Below are 12,132 nucleotides of genomic sequence, written 5' to 3'. Positions count from 1 at the left end.
CAAGAGCCAGATGCTCAATTGACTGAGCCACCCAGGCCCCCCAAGACAAAGTATTTCTTTACATAAGGAAGGTACCTAATAAATGAAACATGCAAGGCGAAGAGTTGCTGAGGGAGTTCCCAGGGAAGAGATAAGGGTCTACTTTTCTCTCTACCATTAGAGTCCATAACTGTAACTCCCAATGGAAGTATCTCCAGCCTCCCCCACCACCACCCCCGACCGCCCATGCTCCTTCCTTAATGAAATCATCCCCTCCCATCCAGCTAAAAAGTTAGATTGACCATCTTTCTCTAGTCACCTGATTACCGGTTGCTTAGCCTACACTCGTGTAGACCCTTTTGGGCTGTAAAAGAACAATCCAATTGAACTGGATGGTAACCAGACGGTAGCACAGTCTGTATAGCTAAGTGTTTGAGAAGGGTGGCCCCTTGGCTCTGCCTGAGGAGAGCAGGAGGTCATCTCCCCAGAAGCCCACACATGGCAAGGCCTGACCTGACCACGTCCCAGCGTGCACTGGGAAGCAACCATGGGCAGCTGTGATAACAAAGAAAAGTATTGGCTTGGGGACAAGCAGGGTGTCATCAGGAAACAGGATAAGGGTGAGTCCTCAAGATCCCAATGATGGAGCTTAAGTTAGGAACCTGAACTTGATAATAAAGGGGAAAAATGGAGATAAGTTTGGACCAAGGTTTGGTCCGAATGAAAGGCGGAACCCAGGGAGGCAGGCTCAGTACTCCTTTTTTGAATGGCATTTGTTTTCAGAGACTTTGATGCCCATCCCTAGAACAGATCGGAATTCTCATGGTTACTGAATCATTTGCTTGGAAGGATTCCATGTCCCTTGGGGTGGGCTGACCCTGGGCACCCCTCAGTGAGAAATACTGAGTGAATCACTGCTCTTTTCTTTTTCTTGGTGTTTTTAGAAATGCCTATTGTCCTGTAGTTGGTATTCTTGGGAACATGTCTGTGTGCATGGGTGGAAAGGTCAAGAAGGTAGAAATTGTGAACAGTAAGAGGTAAAGGCAAGAGAGACACTTTTTGTTTGATCACACTATAAAAATCAACACCTCAGTTTTCACTCCCCAAACATAAGGTGTATGTTAAAAGTATTTTGTTTAAAAGATGGGCAAATCTTGAGCAAATTTCTCATTTCTACATATGCTGGCATTTGCTGTTTCTCTAAAATACCACTACTACACTCGTGTACACACATTTCATGTGTCTGAAATACCACACGTGCACGCGCGCGCACACACGCACACACACCTCTCCTTGCCTGCCTAACTCCTCTGTAGCTTTCAAGCATCCCTGCTTAGTCTTCCCAGAACCTCAAACCTGAGATGGGTTCTCCTCTTGGCTGTTCCCATAGGACACTACTTCCTCCAGCACAACACGTACACGGTAGAGTAGTCACCACACTGGGCTAGAGCTCCACAGGGACAGGGCCCAGATCTGGCTATTTTACAGTTTAATCCCCAGTTCCTGGAATGGCACTGAATGAGTATTTGTGCAATAACTGAATTCTGATGAGTCTGAACAAACCTTTTCTTTGTACGAACCTTCTTTGTATGAAACTTTCTCTGTCTGAACAACGTCTGCTGCCCGTGGCTGTTCAGGTTGTGCACTCCACAGGACATCTAGCCAAGTCGAGAGGGGAGGCCCAAAATCCAACTCTCATTCTCACCACCCAGCCACATTTTTGCTGCCTGGAGGCACCCACCCGGAGGAAGAGGTGCCTTTTCCTGATTTGCACCATGGCACCCTACAAGCTTTCAGAACAACGCTGAGTGTCTTCACTGAGAGCCCCTCGCCCCCCCCCTGGTTCCTAGAAAGGCTAGGACTGAGCACTTTTTATGACACTCATTCTTCGGGCCCTTTGCCAGCCATCACAGCCAAGACCCTGCTCGTGGTCCCTCACTCTTCTCTGATTTTTGTCTCCTGCAGGGTTTGGGATGACCACTCCAGCAACGGTGGGAGGAAAAATCTTTCTGATCTTTTATGGCCTCATTGGGTGTGCGAGCACCATCCTGTTCTTCAACCTCTTCCTGGAGCGCTTGATCACCGTCATCGCCTACATCATGAAGTCGTGCCACCAGCGGCAGCTCCAGAGACGAGGGGCCCTGCCCCCCGAGAGCCTGAAGAACCCGGGCAGGTGCGAGGCGGACGGCCTGGCCGGCTGGAAGCCCTCCGTGTACTACGTCATGCTCATCCTGTGCGTGGCCTCCCTCCTCATCTCCTGCTGTGCCTCGGCCATGTACACCTCCATCGAGGGCTGGAGCTACTTCGACTCGCTCTACTTCTGCTTTGTGGCTTTCAGCACCATCGGCTTCGGGGACCTGGTCAGCAGCCAGCACGCCCAGTACGATCGCCAGGGCCTCTACCGCTTCGCCAACTTCATGTTCATCCTCATGGGCGTCTGCTGCATCTACTCCTTGTTCAACGTCATCTCCATCCTCATCAAGCAGTCGGTGAACTGGATCCTGAGGAAGATGGAAGGGGGCTGCTGCCAGCAGTGCCGGAGGAGACTTGGCCGCTCACGGAGGAACGTGGTCATGCCGGGCAACAGCGTGCAGAACCGCTGCAACATCTCCATAGACACGGACGGGGTGATGGACAGCGACACCGACGGGCGGCGACTGTCGGGGGAGATGATCTCCATGAAGGACTTCCTGGCCGCCAACAAGGTCTCACTGGCCATCCTCCAGAAGCAGCTGTCTGAGACGGCCAACGGCGGCCCGCCGCAGGCCAGCGTGCTGTCCCGGGACAGTGAGTTCTCGGGCGGGGTGGGGGCCTTTGCCATCATGAACAACAGGCTGGCCGAGACCAGCGGGGACAGGTAGGAGCGAGGAGTGGACACCAGGAGGGTGGGCGACGACGTCGATGACCAGGGGATGGGCATCCAGCTCAGCTCTGCACCGCCCGGCTTGCTCTGGAGCTGCCCCCGTCACCCTGTGCAGGCCCCGCCGTACAGAGCTCTCCTCCTCTCACTCACGGCCACCTGCTGAGGCTGCGGGACCCAGGCCCAGGCCTCTCTCCTCCTCTTGACTCTCTGAGGGCACAGTCAGTCTCAAGAATGAACAAGAAAAGCAGCCTGAGACACTGGCATGTTCCTTTACGCATCTTCCTCCAGGGAGGGAGGGGGGTTAAGTAGGCCTCCAGTCTTTGCTGCTCTGTTCTTCATTTGGAAATAAAAATGCCCAAGGAAGATCCTCCGGTACCTCCGGAGCCCTGATTCAGTGAATGCAGATTCACTGGCCTTCCCACCGCCTTCAAACAAGCCGGGGTCGGGGGTGTTTCAGAGGTGTCTGGGCCCCGGACTTCCTTCGGAACGGATTTGCCCACGGTCCACGGAGAGGGAAGTCACCTGTTCTACCCTCCGTGTCTGCTTCTCTGCTTTTTGTTTTTCCTAGATTCTCTTATTTTTAAGATCCTAATGCTGGGCTAATGTGTCCGTGGGACGTCCATGTGATAAGAAAACTAAATTCAGCTTCAAGCCTTGAAACTGCAGCTGAGTAGTGGAGAGACTCACTTTTGTAATGAAAGAACATAGCTTAACGTTCTCCCTTTGAATGGTCACAGAGACCATGTCATTTTTTTTTTTTTTTAAACCAGGGCTTGGGGCCCATTGCAAAGATAATGGCTATTTATTAGAACTGAAAATTGAATAAATCCTCACTTTATTAACTAAGATGACATGAGTGCTCATTATGGCCAGTGGGGCTGGGGGGGGGTGCCTAATTAAACGCGCATTTCTTGTGCTCAGAGAAAAAGGAAATAAGAAATGAACCCTTAGGGATAGGAGTGTCATCTTGGATTCTTGGCTGGGGAAACATTCTAGGCCAGATAAGAAAATTTGGCTTCTCCTGTGTCATTTGTTTCTGTTCTGCCTTCTGGGATTGTAATAAGTCTAGTTACATAACCTCCCGAGCCAGTAAAACATTCATGCTGGGAACAAAGGCTGTTGATCTTCTTCATATATTCAGGAGAGAACATTTTGAAGTTTGAGAGCAGCGTCAACAAGAGATAGCTGGTTTTTTTTTTTTTTAAATAAAATAAGGATGGTACACACAGCTATTTTAGAAATGATGAAGAAGGTTGGGCGTCGGTGAAGAAAAGGAAGCCAAGACCTATGTCTAATGAAACTGAAATATTGAGCAGAAAGCATCAGAGCTGGGAGGATCTTAGGAACCATCCCATGCAACTTTCTTGTGTTTTAGACAAGGAAGAAACGGGCATGGAGGGAGTACTCCTTGCTGAACTCTGAGCTGACAGCAGATAGCTAGGCAGACAGCTAGGAGAACCCAGGTGTCCAGATGGGGACATCTGGGCTCCACGCACACTCCACACAGCTTCAGAACCTCCTTTAGCTGCTCCCTCTTAGACTGAATTGCCTTTCCTTCCAACTGTCAAATCCAATATTTTCTCTACAATGTCCAAAGTACTCAAGAGCAAGGATCCAATAAGCAGCAGCCCTGGGCTTTGAACTAAGGGCTGTGCAGCTCCAAAGTCAGAGATCTTCAAGTCTTCCCTCATATTATTCTTGAAGCATCTTGGAGCTTCTGCAAAACCCCATTACAAACCTCTAATCACAAACCAAGCTCCCCAGGGGCCCTGCCCTACATGAAGCATCATGGGGATAGGGAGAGAAGCTGGGTTCTTGCCCCAGGAGCTTTCTGGATCTCCACATTCATGGTAGAGGGACTGGCACAAAGCAAGTCCTTGCTTCTCCAATCCAAGTTCCTAGACCTCAGAGGTGTACCCAGAGGCCAAGGGGCATTATATAAGCGAGTGTCATCTTCCGAGAAGGTCAGTGTACTAAATTATTTTTGCAAAGAGATGTTATGTCAAAACACATGGCTCTACTTAAGTAGGATCCAAAACTAGAATAAACTTTTGAGCTAGCCATGAAAAAAATTTTAAACTTTTGAGCAGTTTCCTGAGGAGTCCTCTCAGGGTCTTGGAAAATGGGTTTGTTTCACTCTGGGTTGAGGTTCCTTGGTGGAAACATTTGAGGATCAGTGTAAGGAGTGAAGTGTGGTATGTTTATGATGCACGATGGGAATAACATATTCCACCCCACCCAAATGGCAAAACTAGGAATTTATTTAGTTAAGTTTCTCTCTTAGTTACTCTTAGACATGAATTGGTTAACAAGAGAATTTCTAGGTAGTAATATAAAGCTGGAGTTCAAAATAAATAAATAAGTAAAATAAAGCCGGAGTTCAAAATCTGGAGCCCACAAAATCTAGAGCGGTTAAGTTCCAGACCACCACAACACAGTAAATATTGCAATAAAACCAGCCAAATGAACTTTTTCATTTCCCAGCGCAGATGAAAGTTATGCTTACTGCATACTATAGTACATTTATGGCATTGTGTCTTTTTAAAAGTACATACCCTAATTTTAAAAATGCTTTATTGCTAAAAAATGCTGACAAACATCTGAGCTTTCAGCAAGTTGTGATCTTTTTGCTTGGTGGAGGGTTTCGCCTCAATGTCAATGGCTGCTGACTGATCAGAGTGGTGGTTGCTGAAGGTTGAGGTGGGGGCAGCTGTGGCCATTTCTTATAAGACAGCAATAAAGTTTGCTCCATTGGATGACCTATTTTTTTAATGAACAATTTCTCTCTGTGGCACATGACACAGTTCAATAGCATTTTACCCACAGTAGAACTTCTTTCAAAACAAGTCCATCCTCTCAAACCCTGTCACTGCTTTATCAATGGTTTCTAAATTTTTTGTCTTCTTCACCAGAAATAGATTCCATCTCAAGAAACTACTTTCTTTGTTCATCCATAAAGGAGCAACTCCTCATCCAATAAAGTTAAAAAAAAAGACTTTAAAAGTTTTTTAAAAGATTTTATTTATTTATTAATGAGAGACAGAGAGAGAGAGAGAGAGAGAGAGAGAGGAGAGAGAAAGGCAGAGACACAGGCAGAGGGAGAAGCAGGCTCCATGCAGGGAGCCCGACATGGGACTCAATCCCAGGACTCCAGAATCATGCCCTGGGCCAAAGGCAGGCGCTAAACCACTGAGCCACCCAGGGATCCTTGTCAACTCAGTTTTTAATTAATTTTGTTTAAAAAGTTATTTGTCTTGCTAACTAAGGGGGGGGGGACTCATATCACTTGCTATGAATAGAAAATATAGTCACTGTAAAGATCAAGAAAATGAAGACAAAATTATGTTATTAACTTCTAGACAGATCAATATCCTAGTGAAGGCTGTAAATCTAAGACCTTTTCTCTCCATTAAAAATGCAGATTGGCTTGTGTGGGGGAGGTGTGAAAGACACTGGCACCAAACAGACTTTGTGATGTAACCACAAGGACTGGAAGAGAATTGGAAGCACTATGTGCTTTGATATTAATTCATTCCAAGCCTGAGGGCCCCTAAAATCATGTCATGTTCACCCAAATCATTGGTGCATATCCCGCATTGGGGGCTACATAAAAGTAACAAAGACTAATTGCATACGGAAGAACAGTTCTTAGGTTTGAACACCAGCCCATGGACACTTGATCCAATGTGAAATAGGCTGGGAATGTCTCCCTGTGCCTCAGTCCCTTGCACCTGTGTTGGGGAAATGGTAAAAACATCAGATCAAAAAAGGTGATGCTCAGGGCAGGGCTTCGTGGCCCTGCAGGAGCTGTGCAGGCAGTGGGCACTAGCTGTCCACATCTGGAGATGGAATAGGGGTGGGGAGGACATTAAATCCAACAGTGAAGGATTTTGTTTTGTTATTGCACCTGACATCTAGTGCTTGCCACACTGTACTTTACTAATGGTTCTCAAGTATTAAATGGCATCACTCTTGGTGATGGTTTTATACCCAACCAAAAGATCCCAACAACTTTATTTTTGTTCCACTGAGTCCTTTCATTTCAGAATTAGTTGGGTTAATTTTACAATTTGACATAGTAAAATGTTTGGGGAAAGCTGTAAGAATAGTATCTTGTATATTTCTAGAACTTTATGGTTTTTACAGCTTATCCATTCACAACTGTAATATTTTTACCTTCATAACCACATTGTGAAGTAGGCAGAGCACTTATCTTCAAACTACCTTTCATCTTTTCTGAAATAAGAGAGAAATAATCACACTTTATGTAAAAACTAACTGGGCTTAATTGACAATTTGTTGGAGAATCAGCTTTAAAATTACACAGACTGGATTTGAGTTTCAGCTTTTTCACTTTCTGGTTATAAGAATGTGTAAGCTACTTCATGTTTGCAAGCCTAGTTTCCTCATCTGCAATGTAGGAATAGTTGTATCTGAGTCACAACATCACTGTGGCAGGTCAATGGAATGATTTGGGTCTGGGCTCTGGTTATGTGGTACCTAAGCCCCTGAGGGTGAAGAAGATACATTACAACATTCCAGAAGCCAAAAAATAAACAAGATCTTCTAGAAGAGCCCATTTTATTCCAAGATTTGGGAAGAAAAGGAAGCTTATTTTCATTAATTTAATACAGTCTTTCATGATCAATTGGGATTTATCCCTGAGATGCAAGGATGGTTCATTTACAAACAATAAATGTGATACACCACATGAATAGAATAAAAGATAAAAACCAAAAGATTATCTCAATAGGTGTAGAAAAAACACTTGACAAAATACAACATCCTTTTTTTAGAAAAACACTTAACAAATTGGATATGGAAGAAATATGCCTCAACATAATAAAGGCCATATATGATGAGCCCACAGTTTACTATCATACCCAACAACAAAAGGTTGAAAGCTAATCCTCTGAGATCAAGAACAAGGCAAGGATTCCCACTCTCACTACTCTTATTCAATATAGTACTGGAAGTCGCAGCCAGAACAATTAAGCAAGAAAAAAAAAACATCCAAATCAGAAAGGAAGAAGTAAAATTGTCTCTGTAGATGATATGATCTTATATGTAGAAAATCCAAGACTACACACACACACACACACACACACACACACACACACACACTGGTAGAACTAGAATTCTCTAAGGTCGCAGGATACAAAATTAACAGCATAAACGTATAGTGTTTCTATACACTAACAATGAAATATCTGAAAAAGAAATAAGATTTCATTTTCAATAGCATCAAAAACAATAAAATACTTAGGTATAAATTTAACCAAGAAGGTGAAAGATCTACACACTGGAAACTGCAAGACTCTGATTAAGAAGTTGAGGAAGACACAAATGGGAAAATATCCTCTGTTAATGGTTTGGAAGAATTAATACTGCAAAAATGTCCTTACTGCCCAAAGATACCTAATTCAATGCTTCCCTATTAAATTTCCAATGGCATTTTCTGCAGAAATAGAAAAAAATAAAAAACCCTAAAATTTGTAGGAAACCATGAAAAACTCCAAACAGCCAAAGCAATCCTGAGAAACAACAAAACTGGAGGCATCACATTTCTGATTTCAAACTATATTACAAAGTTAGAGTAATCGAAGCAATTTGGTACTGGCAAATAGAAACAAACATATAGGGGCTCCTGGGTGACTCAGTCAGTTAAGCATCTGCCTTCAGCTCAGCTCAACTCTGGGACCCAGAGTCCCATGTTGGACTCTCTGCTCAGCAGGGAGCCTCCCTCTCCCTCTGCCTCTTCACCCACTTGTATGCTCATGCTTGCTCTCTCTCAAATAAATAAATAAAATCTTTTAAAAACCACATAGAACAATGGAACGGAACAGAGAGCCCAGAAATAAACCCATGCATATTCAGGCCTTTGAAAAAATGTAACAAATACTCAAGGAAGAAAAGACAGTCTTTTAAATAAACGGCACTGGGAAAAAGTAGATATTCACAAGCAAAAAGATAAATAAATAAAACTAGACCTCACAAAAATAATTCAAAATGGATTAAAGGCTTAAATGTAAGACCTAAAACCATAAAACTCCTAGAAGAAAACATAGGGGAAAAGCTCCTTGACATTGGTCTTAGCAACAATTTTTTGGATATGACACCAAAAGGACAAGCAACAAAACTACAAATAAACGAGTGGGACTACATCAAACTAAAAAGCTTCTGCACAGCAAAAGAAACAAAATGAAAAGGCAACCTACACAACGAGAGAAAATATTTGCAAACCAGGACCTCAGCTTTTCCTTTATTTTTTCAGACCTCCTACTATAACTGAAGATCAGCCCTCTTGGAATTTCAACCAAAACAAGCCATAATGTCTGTGATCCCACAGGAATGGAGTTATCCATAGCCATGCACACATGGGACACATTGAAGAAATTCCCACCCCTCATTTAAACAGAAAAGTATACTGGAATATTCAATCTTCTGATACAGGAAAGTGGTCCAGTTGGTTTGATAGATTATCTTGTCATTTTCTTGAAAAATGTAGCTACTGCTTCCCGGGTATATACTGGTGTGCTAATGATGTGGGATGGAAGCGTACCATATGAGATGGGAGTTCCCAGCCCTGACTGCGTCACATCATCTGGGGACCTCTGTTAACATGAGATGCAACATGTTAGGTCCCCGGGTCCTATCCCAGACCTACTGAAAAATATTCTGATACTGGAACCCCGGAAGTATAGCTTGCACAATTTTCATTGGTGATTTTGATGTGCAGCCGAGGCCTAGACCCCCTGCTTGGGAGCTTATTACCTTGGGTTCCAGAAATTATTATATCTTATTGATAGTGATGATCTAATGAGAACAATACTTTACCTGGCATAATCTTTCATACGTCATGAAGAATTTCCGTGCGTTCTATGAGTCAGTTAATTCTGACAACAGTCCTCTGAAGAAGGCATCATTTCCATTTTGCAGACTAGAAAAGTGAGGGTTAGGGACATTTAGTGACTCGGTGATGTGTGTGGCCTCTGTTCTTAGATGTAGAGATGGAAGGAGCATCACTCCTGGACAATGAAAAAGAGCTGGATTAATTTTAAATTCAGCATTTTCAAGGAAACCATTGATGAGCTGAGGTTGCAGAGCAACCAACTGGCCCAAAATATGAGGACAAACAGGCCTCTGCAGAGATGGAGGAATGAGGAGAGCTCACTTACCTGGGGTGGAAGAGTTTAGAGTAAGCATGAATTATGGATAATTATGAGTCAATGAGTGCAGCCTGGTGGGACAGTGTGAAGCCTCTGAGAGTCACAGAAATTGAGAACCCACACCTTCTTGTGGGTCTTTTCTTCATAAACCTCACTGGGCGCTCACAGAAAATCCAGAATGAGCTCCAAAAAGTGTCCATTATGGTGCAAGCCTGGGCGAGGGAAATGGGAACCATGTGGGAAAAGAAACCCTACCAGGACTTTGTCCTCCTCTCTTTTCTAAGGAGCAAAAAACTTAAAGAGAAGAGGAAAGTGGGACGCCTGGGTGGCTCAGTGGTTAAGCATCTGCCTTTGGTTCAGGGTGTGATCCCAGGGTCCTGGAATCAAGTCCCACACCAGGCCCCCCATCGGGAGCCTGCTTCTTCCTCTGCCTGTGTCTCTTTAGATAGATAGATGATAGATAGATAGATAGATAGATAATAGATAGATAATAGATAGATAGATAGATAGATAGATAGATAGATAGATAGATATAGAAGAGGAAAGGGCAACAAAATCTGCTTCCTTTGGGCACTGGAAAATTCACTACAGCAAGGAGTTGAGAATAGGAAGGAAAAATCCCAACTCCTGGGGGAAAGGCAGGAGTACATGCGGCACCAACCCTACAGCTGAGGCACAGGGAGGAGAAAGGAGAAGACCATGCCCCTGGCACCTGAGGACAGTACCTACCTAAAATTAAGGCTGAATAAGAACAGAAACACTCCCAACATCCTCCCTCCCAAGCTAACAAGCCACAGATAACAAGTAACAGCAGAGTGCTGCTGAGAGGGTAAGAGCATACTGAGAACCCCTCTCTGAGACACAGTGCAAGACCTAAGGCTCACTCCAGCAGACATTGCTCTGGCAACTCCAGTTACATCCCACACGTAAGACATTGCTGTGGGAACATGAAACCCGAGGTGCTCGGAGGGTAACTATAGCACCAACGAACCTCAGATCCAGCCTCACACCTAAATAGATTAATTCAAATATTCCACACTAAATGTTTATCAGTAGGAAAAGGATGCACATCTCTAGGTATGTAAACTCTTCACCCTAGTGTCTGCTGACATACACGAGATGTCAGCTTTCAACAAAAAAAAAAAACTTATGAAGCATATGATTAAAAAACATTCTCCACAAACAAAGCAATCACTGGATCCAGACTCAGACTTGAAATAGATTTTGGAAACATCCTGGTAGGGAATTTAAAATCACTATAATTGGTATGTTAAAGGTGCAAAAGGAAAAAGTGGGCATTGTGCAAGAACAGAAGGGTAATTTCAGCAGAGAGATGGGAACACTTAAGACGGAATCAAGCGGAAATGCTAGAAATAGAAAACATAGTAGCAGAAATGAGTAATGCTGTTAATAGGCACATCAGCTGACTGACACAGCTGAGAAGAGAATCCATGAACTTGAAGATGGGTCCATGGAAATTATCCGAACTAGAACACAAAAAGATGAAAGAGTGAAAAATTAACAAACCATGACACCCTAGAGCGTTGGGACAATATCAAGTGGACTAGCACACGAGTAACTGGAATCCAAGGAGAATACAGAACAGAGTAGAAGAAATATTCAAAGAAATAATAGCTGAGAATTTCCCAGAATTAATGACAGAAATCAAGATCCAAGGAGCTCATAGTACGCCTAGCAGGTGGTATCTATAAACATACCCCCCACCACGCAGACACATGCCACATACACCTAGGCATATCATACTTAAATTGCAGAAACAAAAGAAAAAGAAAATCATATAGACAGCTGGAGAAAAAAAAAAAAAGAAACAACATTATATTCATAGGAACAAGAACGATACCAGACCACTCATCAGAGACCATGCAATCATAAGACCATAGTGTGACAACTTTAAAATGTGGAAATTTTTTTAAAAGAACACTTTTGATCCAGCGTTCTATATTCATCAAAAATATCTTTCAAAAATGAAGGAGAAACAAGTATTTTTCTCCAAGAGAAACTGAAAGAATTCATTGCCAGCAAACCCACCCTTCGAGAAATGTTAAACAACTTTCTTTAACATTTTTAAACAGTAGGAGAGAAGGAACAACTCTTCCATAT

The 12,132-nt window shown here is 43.6% G+C and overlaps 1 protein-coding gene across 1 annotated transcript in view; it reads left to right on the top strand.

The window, feature by feature from the left end:
* KCNK13 (potassium two pore domain channel subfamily K member 13) overlaps positions 1-3,688 on the top strand; it is a 95,685-nt gene extending 91,997 nt beyond the window's left edge. The window contains exon 2 of the mRNA XM_041758891.1: positions 1,945-3,688. Coding sequence (XP_041614825.1) covers positions 1,945-2,840 — 896 coding nt within the window. The 3' untranslated portion in view covers positions 2,841-3,688. The remainder of the gene's footprint in view (positions 1-1,944) is intronic.
* Positions 3,689-12,132: the final 8,444 nt, after the last annotated feature.

This window comes from Vulpes lagopus, chromosome 6 (assembly GCF_018345385.1).
Source record: "Vulpes lagopus strain Blue_001 chromosome 6, ASM1834538v1, whole genome shotgun sequence".
Lineage (NCBI taxonomy): Eukaryota > Metazoa > Chordata > Mammalia > Carnivora > Canidae > Vulpes > Vulpes lagopus.
The sequence above is the reverse complement of the archived record's forward strand: the minus strand, read 5'-3'. Positions and strand labels throughout refer to the sequence as shown.